This window comes from Lineus longissimus, chromosome 17, assembly GCF_910592395.1.
Source record: "Lineus longissimus chromosome 17, tnLinLong1.2, whole genome shotgun sequence".
Classification (NCBI taxonomy): domain Eukaryota; kingdom Metazoa; phylum Nemertea; class Pilidiophora; order Heteronemertea; family Lineidae; genus Lineus; species Lineus longissimus.
The window spans coordinates 651,154-668,247 of record NC_088324.1 but is presented as its reverse complement, the minus strand read 5'-3'; the positions used below and the strand labels follow the sequence as shown (position 1 = coordinate 668,247).

General features: G+C 44.4%; 2 protein-coding genes across 7 annotated transcripts in view; one reads left to right on the top strand and one right to left on the bottom strand.

Moving 5' to 3' along the window:
- LOC135501914 (CDK5 regulatory subunit-associated protein 3-like) overlaps positions 1 to 17,094 on the bottom strand; it is a 281,400-nt gene that overhangs the window by 202,632 nt on the left and 61,674 nt on the right. The window lies entirely within an intron of this gene.
- Positions 1 to 17,094, top strand: part of LOC135501909 (serine beta-lactamase-like protein LACTB, mitochondrial) — a 158,523-nt gene that overhangs the window by 133,754 nt on the left and 7,675 nt on the right. Inside the window, exon 1 of one of the 3 annotated variants that reach the window (XM_064794338.1) lies at positions 14,071 to 14,483. The exons of 1 other annotated variant lie outside the window; for it this stretch is intronic. In XM_064794338.1, coding sequence (XP_064650408.1) covers positions 14,175 to 14,483 — 309 coding nt within the window. In that variant the 5' untranslated portion in view covers positions 14,071 to 14,174. Of the gene's footprint in view, positions 1 to 14,070; positions 14,533 to 17,094 lie in introns of those variants that run through there. One more of the 3 variants, XM_064794339.1, reaches the window with a different exon arrangement.

Below are 17,094 nucleotides of genomic sequence, written 5' to 3'. Positions count from 1 at the left end.
AAAAAAACTTTTAAATGTTCATGTGGCGAGTCGCCACATGTACCGACTATACCTGTGGATCTAAATATATATATCATCATTGAAATCCTCAGAGAAATTAAACCAAGACAAAAAAGGGTTCCATGCCCTTGGTTTCCATGAACCGCGAACGATGCTAACGATAGGATTTAGCTGACAGGATTTGGCCACATGAACCCCTCCCTGTCCAGAAGACGCGGGGGTCGTCAGATCAATTTGAAACCGCCATGGACATCACTTCTTCCCCCTCACAAGTCGGTCGCGATGACCTCCATGTGCAAACCATTTTGGCTGTGGATGCCCTGGTAACCCATGTCGCCTAACCAGACATAGCGCGCTGCCTGACTAGAAGTTACCGCCTCTGAGACCCAGGGTTGAGACACTGGGGTCTGCCCCTAGCTGACAGGTGGCTGGAGATCCATATCATAGAGCATACCAACCGTACATAACCGGCTGGACTGGTACACCCTATCAGGCTCAGACTCCCCAACGGAGTCTATTGAGCGCAGCCGCAGCGCCAGTTAATATGGATGGATTTACGTCGTCAAATAACTGTCGACCTGATGAGCATTCGTTCACGGTACATAGAGTTTATCGGGGTTGGGGGCGAAGAGACAAGACCAGGAACTCCTATGGGGTCGCGGGCGCAATGCAACCCGAGGAACGAGATGCACCCAAAGTACAAACTCGAAAATAACTGGCTCATCCTTCGCCATAGGTGTCAAGTATGTACCACTTACACAGACAGGCGTCATTAGCGTTGGGTAAAACCTCACAAGGAGCAATACCAAGCATTTTCAAGACCTCATATTTAGCGAAAAGGTGTGACAATAATGATAATATATCAGATCCAATACCAGTCCCTTGACCAAACCCAACCATTTCTTGAAATTTTAGAGGACGTCGGGCTTCTGAAAGAAAAAGTATTGGCCATGACAGCTACGGTAGATAGATCGAAGTGATAGATGGGCTAACTGTCTATCTGAAAAGGGCGGGTAGCGAATTTTTTTTTCCTGAACCTTTTGGGCACTAGTGTACATTGGGACTTTCAGCATCAGATTTCGACAAATACATGACGTCAGAAGTCTTAGAAACTTTAGAGCAGTCGGTAGAGCGCTCGTCAGAAATGGCAGAATACGATGTTCGATCCAAAGGTCGTGAGTTCGAATCCGGTTGTGGAAAACATTTTTCTTTTTCTTTTTTACTCTTTATATTTTATTTTTATAACGCGTTTCTTGTCCCTTGTTATTTAGATTTTAGATATTTTAGTTATTTCTGCTGCCTGCAATATACCTACAGAAAGGACGATAACAATAGCCCATCTCCAAGATCCAAGGGATAGTCCTTCAGATATATTATTGAGCATGAATATACAATGAGACTTGTCTCATGTGAATAGTCTTCCTCCAGTAGGAATATGTTTCTCTGCAATGTGACTTGTCTTTCGATACTGCCTCGTGTGTATGGTCTTCCTCCAGTATTTTTTGATACTGTATGCTTTAAATTTGATTAACAAGTACAAAACAATACAAGCTTACTTCCAAGTTTCATGATGACACCCCGATGACGACACAGATTTATCGGATTCTGATTTGCTGAGAACCTGTGTACAAATGTACACTGTACTGCCCGAAAGGTTCAGGGAAAAAAAATCGCGGGCGGGCGATTAAACAGGCGCATACAGTTAGATAGCAAAATGGTAACAAAATAGCCGAAATTTATCTTCGCACACCATCTTTATACTTGTATAGGAGCTATAGGTAAAACACAATGGTGACGAGATAATTACTGCTCCCGAAAGAGATTTTAAGTAGCCTAAGTCTTTTGTTTGCTGCTGGTTTGCTGCGGCTTTCAGCAGCTTCCTACCGACGGCACAAGGATATCTTTGAAAGCCACCACGTGACCGCAGGGCCAATGCATTGGTGTCATTATTCACATATCATCTTCGTGACCACGCGAAAACCTACTTAAAGCTGACGTGCATGCATAAAAACCCAAACGACAAAGATAGAAAACACAAACGCCCGACCACCAAAAGACAAACTGCACTTGAAACATGATAGACACCCAGCGACAGGTCTCACTTGACTGCAGAAACACAAGTTCATTGACGAGACAGGTCACAGAGAAAGAAAAAACAAAAAAATATTCCTCAAGCGGGTTCGAACTCGGAACCCTCGCCACTTCATCCTTTCCGTCTTTTCTAATTTGGCCGTTAGGGTTTTTATGCATGCATGTTAGCTTTAAAGGGACAACCTGGGCGTGGGATTTCCCTGGCCAGGAGGATAGTATCTCTGCTTGTCACCATGCGCCGCCACTTATCTCAAATGACGATTTTCGCCAGTGTGCGAGGCAGTTTTGGACATGACCTGTGAAATTCAGGCAGGCCTAAGGTTACACCCAGTTTTTGTGCACTGTTTATTGCAGTTCAATGATGTATTTCAATTTTCCTGTTTGGACTGAGAAGTCACGGTTCTACTGGAAGCCATTTTTGTAGGAAAAACCACCATATCTCATGCCACAGTTGTCCATTTAATACCACTGAATACAAGTGGGGGCAGGCCTATCACTAAACCATGGTCATTTCATAACACAAGCCTGGGAACAACTGGCAGGTTTATCAAAGCTCTGGGATGCTGATCTCCGACTGATCCTCGATCGTCGCACAGTTGGCAGCACAGAGGTGAAATGAGACGATTGGTGATCACTAAATCCTAAAGGCTGGAGGGAGGTAATTATAATATGATCTCCACCGCCCGACCCGATGACGTCATTACCGGAATTCAGGGTGGGAAATACCCCAAGTATTTACATCACAATGGCGGCAACTTCAGTTAAGTAATCGATGAGCTAGAAGTTGCCACCCGGAATTCCGGTAATGACGTCATCGGGTCGGGCGGTGGAGATCATATTATAATTACCTCCCTCTAGCCTTTAGGATTTAGTGATCACCGAGACCATTGGTCATTTCTGCCATGTCTTCATGTAAATGTCTCTGAACTACTTCGATTGAATTATCTTTCTGATCCGGTCAAGGTCCTCATCATACATATCACATGTCACATTATCAAGGGCTGATTGGTTCAGAGATAGAATGTGTTATGAGCACGTGACACATTGCGCCAAGCACGTGGCGCGTGACGTCATAAAACATGGCAGACATGTGACCGATCGTCTCATTTTCTTGCTGCCAGAACGATATAGTACCATAGATAGGGTATGGGCTAACAGCGTCCTCCTGTGTAAGGTCAGCTGAACCGAGTGTGGAAATATTCAGAACAGCAGTGGCGGATTTAGGGGTCCCGCATGAGTCATCCCTTTTTGATATTTTAGGGCACCTCTCCTCAAGAACCCTCCCCTCATTTTCAGGATTGCACCTTCGGCTCTATCATGAGTTCTCATTGGTGGGGCAGCCCCCCCCCCGGCCCCCCGCTTCTTTCCCAAATTTCTGGATCCGCCACTGCTGCAGAGATGAGAAGTTTCAAAAGAATACATGTATGTGCGATCAAGGAAGTTTCGATAGAGTAAAATAACTCACCATTGTGGTGTTCACGTCGTATCTTGTGATAAACCGGCTGGGCAGCATTGGGTGTGCTGGACAGGACAACGTGTCTGGCGTCTGCAAGAAATGAAAATGAAAAGATAAGATAAGATTGTACATTGTATCAGACAATAGTCGCAAAATTTGGGGAGAAAAGTTGTGAAGAAATCCGGCTGAACTCACCAATGTTGAACCAGTGCTTCGACTTGGCGTCGACACAACTGAACGCTTATGTTCCCAAAACCGGTCTGTCATACGAGGAGCACAGCCAAATTCAACGCCTCGTATTGAGTACGTTACGTCAGAGAGGTTACCAAACCACTCTTCTATTCAAATTGACCCATACACGAAAATGCTCACGATACAAAGCAGATTGGTCAAATACTGAGGTCACGGTCGGATGAACAGGAGTCGGACAACAAGTGACATAACTTCGCGGAAACTTGGCTTTTGTGGTATTTTTAAACGAGTCCACGTGACGTAACATGATTGTTGAAATTTATAGCCAGTAGTATTCACACATGGCAATTTTTTTTTAATTCAAGTTCAAGTTTGCGCACCGAGCGATTGAAAGTGGTCCGTTTTCGCGTACGTTGGGTGCGCTCAGATGAATTGATCGCTTGTGCTGCTCCGCCTGTCTAGCTGAGAGTTATGGCTGGTCAAAACGTGTTTTTTCCCACCGCGATCAGCTAGCCATCATGAGCCATTGACCATTCACACAAGTAGATTTATTCACACCGGCGCCACTGAAGTGCGGGTGTTGGACATCATGTATTTAAAAATCGTCTGCTAGGACATACAGTTGTGTGAGTTTACTAGAGCTTGCTCTATCGTCTGCTAGGACATACAGTTGTGTGAGTTCACTAGAGCTTCCTCTTTACATATTATGCGGAATGTTGTTTTGATAATAGGTAAACTTGGAATTGCTGGGAAAACGAATTTGACGGGGAAATCCGAGCCAAGATGTATACATCAATACATTGCATTTCGTCAGGTCACGTACCTGTAATAAAGTTTTAAGCCGTTTTCCCTTTGAAACAGTAGTGACTTTCTACATGCTCATAACTTTTTCCAAGATGTAATCTGAGAGGAACGCTTTCAAAGCCAAATAGACCTATCCTAGCCTGTCAAACCATGAAATTTTCGTTGTGTGTTACACAACGAAAAACACGTTTTGCATGATAATTTCAGGGTTTGGGGGTCTGAACATAGGGGGGAATTTTGATGGCTTTTAACCAACGAGTCAGCTTTTTCACCACGACGGGTTAAAAATGGAGCCTCAAAACCACATAAGTAAGCAAATTGGACTGAAACTTCATCATTTTCTTCACTTTAAACACACCTTATTCTCAATTTTAGAAAAATTATATCTCAAATGGAAAATACCATTCAACTGGTATGATGAGACCAAGCATTGATCTCAAACTGAACTATTTTCGGGTACAACCGCGTGCTGATTGGTTTAATACAGGTGCGTGACCGTCAGGCCAGAGACCTCTATTAAAACATGTGTACATTACGTGTACATTGTTGTGCATAGGTTTTGGTAAATAAAGTACTCATTGGACCAATCAATCTGCACAAAATTTTATATGTGTCAAGAAGAACCCTTTGCCAATAGCATAATAAAGTTTTAAAAAATTCCAATACCGATTGCCTGAGAAAAAAAGATTTCCGTACACCATGTCCATCAAAACGTCACTGGCGCATTGATATGGCCCTGTCAAAGTACAAGTTCTAAACTGACCAGTGAGACCACATTTTCTTAAATATATTATCAAAAAGCATATTTCTGTGATGGCCTGACTCTGTAGATTAAGAATCAACCACAGATTGAGAATTAATTCCACTTTGGTCCATCCCAGCCATGTATTTACCACAACTTGACATTTTGATAAGCTGAACTATTTTCAAACTGAACAATTTTCGGGTACAATGTGACTTCCGGTCGTGGATGAATACAGGTCTCTGCCCGTCAGTGGTACCGGGGGAATGTGAAATTGGGATTCCCCGTTTTCGTCAGGCTGTTGAAATCCGTCGCTGCCGGGAATTTCTCCGAAGGGGCCGCGAGGACACTGTACATGGTTCTCTTGGGATTGTGAAATGGGTACACAACACTTCTACCACTCATATGACACCACTCTCACCCCAGAAGAAGCAATCCACTTCCCAGTCGAATTCCTCAACACATTGCACATCCCAGGCTTACCACCACACCGCCTCATTCTTGAAAAGGCTGTCCAGTAATCATCCTCAGATCACTCGAACCACCAAACATTACCAATGGAACCCGCTGTGTCGTACATACATGCCACCACAATGTCCTGGACGTCATCATCAGCAGGAAATGGCTTAATGGACTTTGCGCAACGAAAAGAAACGAAACGAGCGAAATGGGGGAGCGACCATTATGTTTTACCCCGGTACGTCAAGTTCGATACATGGTGTCAGTCACCAGTATGGATGTGTTTTCCATTATGAATACGTGTTTTTAAAAATCAAAATCATGAATTTCCTTTCCATTAGAAGATGAAATGGCCAGGGCCATTGTGCTCACCTCGTGTGGAGGAAAGATGGATAAAGAGCATGGTATTGTGTCATGTAGTGTTAGGTTTGATGTAGGTCCAAGCAATTACAATTTCCCCAAAATGGCCAATTTACAGTACATTCGACCTCTGTGACCTTGAAAAGTAGGTCAAATCAAAGAAGACCCGGGTGACACATTGAATGGTTGTTAGAATTAGATGTACCTATGATATAAAATTGGTGCCAATCGGGCAAGTCATTACTAGGAATAATGGCATTTTGAAGAATTTAGGATTTGGCCCCCTCCCTGGAGGCCAAACGGCAAATCAGATCGCACCAAACTTCGGTACCTGAGATCACCTGACCAAGGGGTACATGTGTACTTAATTTGTGATCAATAGTCATTGCAGTTAAGAAACGTGCCATAGTTACGGCCTGACGGCGAATTTATGCCATTTGACCTCTGTGACCTTGACAAGAAGGTCAAATTAAAAACCTGTGTGGTGGTTAAATGTACCCATGTTATCAAATTGGTGACAATCGGGCAAGAAGTTAAGGAATAATCACATTTTTAAGGTTTTTGGATTTTGCCCCCTGGTGGTCAAGTGGTGAATCATATTGGACCAAACTTCGGTCCCTGAGATCACCTGACTAAGGGGTAAATGTGTACCAAATTTGGTATCAATAGTCATTGCAGTTTAGAAACGTGACATCGTTACATCCTAACGGCCAATTTACACCATTTGACCTCTGTGACCTTGAAAAGGAGGTCAAATCAAAAACCCGGAGGATATATGATGCACCTTTGCTAGAAGTACCTACCATATTTCTTTCAAAATTTCCCGACTACTATTAAGGGAGATATTGCATATTTTCACTTTTAACGTTTGGCCCCCTGGTGGCCAAACCATGAAACGAATCAGACCGAAACTTGGTCTCCAAGGTGTCATTACATAAGGGTACATGTGTACCAAGTTTCAAGTCAATAGCTCTAACAGTTACGAAACGTGCCCTGCTAACGGACGACGGACGACGACGACGACGACGACGACGACGGACGACGGACGCCACGGTATGGGATAAGCTCACCTCTGCTAAGAGGTGAGCTAAAATCGATGACGACGTTTCAGTTTAGGAGCCTAAGTTTTGTGGTCCCAATGGCCAAATTAACCCCTCGTTGGTTGAAAAGTCGATTCACCGGTCACAAATGGTCGAAAATGACCCCCAAAACTTTAGACCCCCAGCCTGGTAATTATCACGGTCAGCCCACAACAAAATTTCTATGGTTTGAAGATCTAACCCCGGGCTGTATTATCTGCCGGAAATTGACTTTCATCGGCACGTCTGGGAAAAATCTATGGGGCGCTAAACTTGACCAATTCAACCTTTTGATGCATTAGCAATTTGATAATAAATGTAGTGTGTACCCGAAACCGCTTGAGGTCTGGACTTAAAACTTTGTTTACAAATTCACACCAAATTTCGTTTCAAAATTATTCTTTGTTTGGCACCAGGGGGTGTAATGCACAAAAACATGAAACAGACGATACGGCCCGTAGTTTTGTTGATACGAATCGTTTCCTGTATGGCCGTTACAAGCCGTTGTCTGAATATGATGTGAACATGTTTATCGTTCAATGCTGCTCCCTGTGACGCTGTACCCGCAAATGTTCAATGAAAAAATGCTGATAATGACTTACACGGCTTGTTCGCATCGTGAACATAGTGGTACCCGGGTTAACTGTCTTTGCGTTTGGCCTAATTTTACAACGATTACTCCCCATGTAACCAAGGAGGATACCGCGGTGACGTCACATCACGTGATCCCGACCCATATTAGTGATCGCTATGGCCAATCAGATTCAGTCTACTGACAGCACCAGCACTGAACACATCTTCACGTCTCACTGTCTGGTGCGCTCCTGTACACAAAAACACCAATAGACATGAAATATTGCAATACCTAGTATGGATTCTTCCTGTGTAGAATAAAATTTACAGAGCAGATTAACTTCCACGAATAAAAAAGACGTTTGGCGTGGCCAAAGTGAGGAAATAATGGGAAATAATGTCTCCGCTAAAATACACTACGAAATACACTAGGCAATGCACTACGCGATACACCGTAGAGATGCAGTTGAGTTTGTTATTGTTTTGACTTAGAAACCCGCCCATATCATAATATATTCATGTATTCATGAAGTATGAACTCATTTCTGTCCCATACAACTCTAAGAACAGTCAATTTCTCCTTAAATCATCACCGAAACCGCGATATCCGCAGGAAGATTTCGTTCTAGTGTCCGAAAATGCATGATCTCACAGGGGCGCTAACTCGACAAATAGAGGGGATCTATGGGGATCTATGCGAGTTTTAGGTATTACAGGTCTCGAACTTGTAAAATCTGTAAACATGCCTCCAAATCCCATTATGATAATGAAGAGATTGCCCCATATCTGGGAGACTGTTTTGAAACCATCGCTAATTTTGGAAGATCGGTGCCGGCTATTTGGTTTAAAAAACCCTATTTTTCCCCATCAAAACAGCACTTTTCATTATTCAAATGATAGCTTATTGTCTGAAGACTTATTTCATAGCAGAAAAGTACTAATAACTCTGATTTGATGCGAAAAATCTAACTTTTTTGATGACTTGATTTTCCCTTGGCCGTGGATCGAGTTTGTTTACAATATGCAGCGCCATCTTGGAAAAGCCGTGACGTCACTGTAATGTATGCTACCTGACGAGGAATGCCGAGTGGTTTCATGAATATGTATGAATGTGTAGCTGGTGAGTTTGTTACCTATTTGTAGTCTTCAGTAATACAGTAACTATCACACGAATCACTTCGTTGCGTTATATCTTACATGGTGTCAGAGACGTCAGCTCTCGCCCGCAATCGGAAACACCTACAATGTCAGGACTAAAACCACCAGCGCAGTTAAGCCTTGAAGGCAATCTTCAAGCTAACTACCGAAATTGGATACGTTCATTCGAAGTCTACAGCATAGCATCGGGTGTCGCCGATAAAGCTGAGGTGGTCCAGTGTAACGTCTTCCTTCACGTTGCCGGACCGGAGGCCCAAAAGGTTCACGCCACGATGGAGTTCGCCGAGGCAGACGTGGACCAGATCGCGCCACTGAAGGCGAAATTCGCCGCATTCTGTGAAGGGAAACGGAACATCACAGTTATCCGGTACCAATTCAATTCTCGGACGCAGAAAGACGGCGAATCATTTGACTCATTTCTCACGGAGTTGAAACAACTTATCAAGGACTGTGAATTTGGCGACGCTCTACGAGACTCTCTACTCAGAGACCGGGTCGTTTGCGGCATCCGTGACGAGACCACGCGCGAGAAACTTCTGCAGACCGAGGACCTTACCCTGGAGAAGTGTGTCAATACGTGTCGCATTAGCGAATCAAGCGCTAATCAACTTAAGACGCTGACTGATACGAAAGAAAAAGACGTCGACGCCGTCGGAAGATCATTCCAAAATAGTACGGCATACGGTCGCGGCTCCCATGATCGCAGCCGAAACAAACATCGCGGAACATTTGACAAACGATCACAATCCGAAAAATGTGGAAACTGTGGCGGACAAGCTCATGCTGACTACACACAATGTCCGGCATACGGCAAGGAATGCGGATATTGCCGCCGCATGAACCACTTCAAAGCATCTTGCCGCACACTGGCAAGATCAGAGAAACAACGCGTACGTCCTCAAGCTCCATCGTCATCGAGCATTCATGACGTAACCCTGGAATCACGTAATAACGGTAGGCCTACCACAGAATTCTATCATCGCAATTATGAGCCAGACTTTCATGGTCCCCACGTGGACACGCTATTCATCGGCGAGGTATCAGTTACACCAGCCAACTACGTCGGATGGCATGAAACATTTACCATTCAAGGACAATCCATATCGTTCAAACTCGATACCGGCAGCGAGGCCGACATTATACCGTTACAGTTTTTCAAGAAACTGAACGCAACACACACACCCCCAAAGTGCCGATTAGTATCATATTCGGGGCATAGGATTACGCCTGTCGGCGAAACTGTCTTGAATCTTAACGGATTGGACGTCACCTTTCAAATCCTTGACAATGCCCAACCAATTCTAGGCCGTGATACGTGCGATAAACTGAACTTAGTGAAGCGCATACATTCGATATCGCAAATCAAGGATTTTGAGGATGTCTTTCAAGGATTGGGATGTATTCAGAGCAACTACCATCTTTTCACAGATCCGACCGTTGAGCCGTCCGTCGATCCACCTCGTAAAATCCCGTACGCGATTGAGGACGTCGTCAAAACCGAACTGGATCGAATGGAGGACCTGAAAGTAGTGATCAAAGAAAACGAACCAACCCCATGGGTCAATAGTATGACTGTCGTTCGAAAACAAAACAATAAGGTGAGAATTTGCATTGATCCATCCAAACTGAACAAAGCGATTCGCAGAGCTCACCATCCGACGAAAACAGTTGAGGAAATCGCAGCACGCATGCCCGGCTCAAAGATATTTAGTACACTCGACGCTAAATCAGGTTTTTGGCAAATTGGCCTTGATGAGCAAAGTTCAAAGCTCTGTACCTTCAACACGCCGTGGGGACGCTACCGTTTCCTTCGGTTACCATTTGGTATATCCACGAGTGGTGACATTTTCAATAAAGTCATGTCGGATTTATTTGGTGACCTCGAAGGGGTTGAGATTGTCGTCGATGACATCGTCGTACACGGCCGCACACAAGCCGAGCACGATAATCGCCTACGCACCGTACTGGAGCGAGCACGCGCAGTAGGGTTAAAACTCAACCCCGCTAAAACGAAAATAGGCCTCAGCGAAGTTGACTACGTCGGACATATATTTTCAGGTGATGGCCTAAAGGTCAGCCAGGATCGCGTAAGTGATTTCACCAACATGCCGACACCGTCATGTAAAGAGGACATTAGGAGATTCATCGCCATGGTGGGATATCTTGCGAAATTCATCCCCAACCTCTCACAAGAAACGAAACCACTACGTCAAGTCCTCGAAGAAAAAGTCGAATTTCATTGGGAGGATCTCCAAGACCGAGCATATAAGAGACTGAAACGTTTGATCACAAACACGCCCGTGCTGAGTTTCTATGACGTCAATAAACCCATCACGCTTCAGGTTGATGCCAGTAAATCTGGATTAGGCGCAGCCTTAATTCAAGACAGTCATCCAGTGGCGTTCGGATCTAAGGCCCTGGATGAAACGCAATCAATGTACGCCGTCATTGAGAAAGAATTGCTCGCGATTTGTTTCGGATGTAAGAAATTCCATGATTACGTCTACGGAAAAGGCCCGATAACAATAGAGACAGATCATAAGCCACTACTGGCAATCATGACAAAGCCCATACATAAACTCTCAGCCCGTATGCAACGCATGAGGTTACGCCTACAGCACTATGATCTGAAACTGGTATACCGCCCGGGACGCGAAATGTTCCTAGCTGACACTCTATCACGCGCATTCGTATCCGACACCAACCCGCAAGACCTATTCGATGACAAAATCGAGGTCAACTTGCTGAACATTGCCAGTCACATCAGCGATGCCAAATTAGAGGAGTTTAAATCTGCCACGGACGCAGACCCAACGCTACAGTCTCTAAAAAACACTGTGATGCTGGCCAGATGACAAACAGGATGTACCACTTGAACTAACTCCATACTTCCCGTATCGCGACGAAATCACATTAGCGGACAACCTGTTGCTCAAAGGCGATCGTCTCGTAGTACCAGAGACATTGCGCGCAAACTTGCTCAAACGAATTCATGAAACTCATATGGGCATCGTTAAATCAAAACAATTGGCCCGAGACATTCTGTTCTGGCCCGGAATGGGTCAACAAATTGAGGATACCGTATCACGCTGTACCGCCTGCCAGACAGCGAGGAAATCCCAACCGGCTGAACCTATGATACCACATGACATTCCAGACCTCCCGTGGAGTAAAGTCGCAACTGATATGTTTGAATATCGGAGCAAGGAATATTTGCTGACTGTGGATTACTTCTCTAAGTTTCCGGAAGTGTGCATTCTTCCCACACTGACAAGCCAGTCTGTTATTACGGCTCTCAAAGCATCGTTCAGCAGATTTGGCATCCCTAATGACGTCATCAGCGATAATGGGCCTCAATTTTCAAGCCGCGAGTTCTCCGATTTCTCCAAGGCCTGGGGATTCCGCCATACCACCAGCAGCCCTGGTTACCCCCAGTCTAATGGACAGGTTGAACGCGCTATTCAGTCAATAAAGGACATCTTCAAGAAATGCGAACAATCATGCGATGATCCCAGCATAGCGTTACTTAATTTCCGCAACACACCACTCGACGGGGTTGGACAATCTCCGGCGCAACTGTTAATGTCACGCCGATTGAATTCGAAATTGCCAATTCTCCCCAATCTCTTGAAACCAAAAGTGGTAGATAACGCTCATGAGAAGCTCACAGACCGTCAAAACCGCCAGAAACAGTATTATGACAAGCGTGTTAGTAATAGCACAAATGCTGACATCCATCCTGGAGATGCAGTTCGTTTCAGGACCTTGAGAGGACAGTGGAAATATGGGACGGTGCAAGACAAACTGCCTGATGTGCCGAGGAGCTATAACATTCAAACCCCCGAGGGTAAATCGTTCAGACGTAACCGCCGTCACATGTTTCAAACCCGCGAAAATAACATTCCCAACGAAGGGACTCGCCCACGTGTAATGTATACGTCTGGGGACCCGCCTCATGCGCCTGCGAATGATCACACTGATGTCAACGTGGCCCCACAGGCTGCAGTTGCTGAGCCCATTCCAACCATAAACAACACCCCGGGATATGTTACAAGGAGTGGGCGAACAAGCAAGCCACCTGATAAACTAGATCTCTAGCAAGACCAGCCATGAAACATAAACACTTCTTATAATTATCATAAACAAACACTTGTGTGCCGGTACAGGCATCTGGCATGTTATGCAAATTCGTGGAAGTTCCATTTTATTTGGTTTGTGAGTTATACTTAGATTTAGGTTAGGAGTTTATGTATTAGTCAGTGCTTCATTGGTAAAAGAACACTTTAGAAGGAAAGATGTAATGTATGCTACCTGACGAGGAATGCCGAGTGGTTTCATGAATATGTATGAATGTGTAGCTGGTGAGTTTGTTACCTATTTGTAGTCTTCAGTAATACAGTAACTATCACACGAATCACTTCGTTGCGTTATATCTTACAGTCACCGCGGTATCCTCCTTGCCATGTAACCACGATCTAGGATGGACAGGCTGTGTATTATGAATAGGAAAAGTCACCTAGGGACCGTTGCGTAGAGTACTTTTTTTTGGCGAAATATTGCGCAAAGTCCAGTAAGCCGCAGGAAATCACTGACACCACTTCCCAAATTGGAATGCCCGTCCACAAGGAAATTAGTACCCGTCCACAGGATGGTCCACAGTACGGCTCATAGTACATAGATAAAACTGGTGAAATTGGAAAGGCCGTGGCTATTCGCACCGTGACAGGGCCGGCTGGCCTGGCTGGAAGTCAAGGACCCTACACCGGAGCCAGGAGTAAAGGCACTTCCAACACTCGTCACAAACAAACACCACCTCAATCATGAATTAGGCCTACTTTCCTTACCCACCATCACCCATGTCACCACGGTGCGATCTATTTATTCACTCCGTATTATTCGCACCATCACGATACGGTACCTTTCACCGTAATGGTGTTTCTGACGGTGCGAATAAGACCGGAAACAATGGCCCCATGCACCGTGGCGGTTCGAATAGCCGTCGATTGTTCCCATTGTTCAAAGCGGCTTGGTAACCAACTGTGGCAGAGACAGTAGATCGAGTGAGACTAGACGGCTATAGTCACCGTTGACGACGCTTGGAGACTGCTAAAAATTTAGGTCAACCACAAGTACGATGACGTAGTTTACATCATCAATCTTTGAAACAACACACGATCTGGTGACGTTTATTACATCAGCTGATTCTGGATTTGATAAAATAGCAAGAAATTTAGAATCAAAACATACTTTATGAAATAAAATGCACTGGAATTTTATATCATTACGATCTGCATCAAAGGTTCTATTATTTCCAAGAGTTCAGTGTGCCAAAATCTTCCCAAAAAGGGCTTATTGTGAAAATAATGGAGGTCAAAAGTTCCGATCCTGGAAGTGGAATTCACTGGTGTACATTTCTGCACCTCTTGTGCTGTGTGGTTGTGTTGGGGCTTTTGCCTGGCTGCGCAAAGATACAGTGTTGGGACAGGGGGACCAGGTGAACGTCTCACGGAAGAGGAGAACACTTGAAAATGCAATACAAGAGAGTAGAGACATTATCCAAAGAGTGAAGGTATGATAATGTCAATGATTCCATAGGGCCTAGGGAGACCTCGACACCGGTGAGTCACCTGTCGTTCTCTACTAATATACCACATTAGAAAGTCGGCCAGTCGGTAACAGCAAATCTTGACAGTGGATCATTCTGACATGACAGTGCATGCACTTGTATTTGCAAGCACTTGTATTTGCCTACTTGTATCTGACTGCTAACCGGCTTTTGAATGTGGTCTACTCTAAGTCAGGCCATGGTAGTCTCAAAACTTAAGACGATAAAAGAAAAATACTTCAGAGAAGGTTTCCTTTTTCATCTTAACTATAGATTCATGTACTTGATTGGGAACAACGTTTACATAGTGTTGGCCGTCGTCACGTCACGATGCATTGCAGCTCTAACGGTCTTATTTTGCTGTGACGTGACGTAATGCAATGTCCTCGTAGGCCCTAAACGTTGTTCCCAATCAAGTGCATGAATCTTTAACTCAGCATCGGCCATTACTGCCAAATTCACTATTCGTATGGAATAGATAATAAACACAGAGTGCATGCGCTTAAACCATAATATGAATTGCTTTTAAAACACTACCATGTTAACAAACTTGTAGCCTACCCTTAGCGGTTGGTGAAAAACATAAGTCGTACTTCCACCTATCAAATCCCCGTGTCTTTTGCGCTTACACCTATGAATTGCCGTGTCTTAATAGACCCGTGTGTCAAATCCCCGTGTCTATTAGCCCCATCGAGCTCGATGGGGCTAATCGGGGGCTAATTTAGACCCGTGTTCAACACGGTTTTTGATAGGTCGAATCTGAGTAGACACGGCAATTGCAAGTTCTAAGATCCGGCGACAGATGGCGCGGTGTAGTCGCCTCGGTATTGCGCATGTGAAATTCACCTATAACGGGAAAGAAACAGAGGAGAGCTCCCTACTTACAGCGCACCTGTCGCCGGGGCTATTAACCATTATCTAACACAACTGATAGGTGTAAGTGCGCCCCAGGTTTTTTGACACACGGCGAAGACACAGGTCTTGAAAAAACACTGGGTTTTATGATAGGTGGAACTATGAAGCCAAACCGATAGATTGATGAATGATTGGTTAAAATCCCAGGTGAATAGACGGCCTGCAAAAACAAACTTTGGCCATTTTGAAACAACCCTTTTCACAGGCAACGTTTGTTTACCATGGCAAAAAGTAAAAATATACAAACTTATTCAAGCAATTTACTTGAATCATTGTCCATGTCTTCCAATGTTCATGATATTTTGAATGCTTTTGGTGGTGATTTGATTTAAAACATGACTTTCATGTTGAGGTAAACTTACGTTGCCTGTGAAAAGGTCTTTTCAAATGGACAAAATTTATTTCGCATACGGTCTATTTGGAGACCGTTTCAAAGCAAACTTGATTTAGAAGACGGCTAACTCCTGACAGATGGGTAACACATTAGGAGATTATATCCTAGCGAAAATGTCAATGTTGCACGATTGTGTAACATGTGTAAACCGCTGGTATCAACAGCGCCATTTTGTATAAAAACCTCGCATTGCTGTGAAGAAAAAAGAGCATCAAGATTCATTTCCTCATCCATCCAAATTATCAAACAACAGAACAATGAAATAACACTGTTGAGAAATTTGATGTTACTTGTGTTTTATCTAATCTTTATTGGTCGACTCCACACATATTGCTGTCAGGGGTAAAGACCGACTCAGACCAATACCTGGTCTCCAAAAGGGACGAAGTGCGAGGTGCTTATTGCGAAAATGATTGGTTGACAAACAATGGGCTGATTGGCTAGCCTTGTGACGTCACACTATTTTAACCTATTACCTAGTTTCCAAGGTCAGAAAGGTCAAACTCTAAAATTTTGCTGAAGGTGGTACATTAACACTTGTCAAAGATTCTTCAAAATTTATATGTAGACACTTGGCACCTGGGGTACATAGTGCTTTGATTGGTCATGGATTCCATTCCTCAAATTTACTCTTCAGTCGGGTGGTGAAGGGCTTTGGGCAAGTCAAGGGTTCGATTCTTAAATGGGGTGGTGAAGTGCTTTGAAACGGATTCGATTTAGGTAGGGTGCATGGTGTCTCAAATCGGAGGTTTTAGGCCCAATTAATGGTGGCTCATATCTGAGGTAGGGTGCGGCATGTTGTACCTCCGATGAGAGGTTTTGGATCCCATGATGTCTCAGATCAGAGGTGGGGTGCATGGTGTCTCAAATCGGAAGTATTGGATCACATGGTGTCTCACACCAGATCAGAGGTGGGGTGCATTGTGTCTCAGATCGGAAGTATTGGATCACATGGTGTCTCACACCAGAGCAGAGGTGGGGTGCATTGTGTCTCAGATCGGAAGTATTGGATCACATGGTGTCTCAAATCGGAGGTAGGGTGTGAGGTGTCTCAGACTGAAGGTTTTGAGTCACATTGTGTCTCAGATCGGAGGTAGGGTGTGAGGTGTCTCAGACTGAAGGTTTTGAGTCACATTGTGTCTCAAATCAGAGGTATGGTGCTTGGTGTCTCAGACTAAAGGTTTTGAGTCACATGGTGTCTCAGATCGGAGGTATGGTGCTTGGTGTCTCAGACTAAAGGTTTTGAGTCACATGGTGTCTCAGATC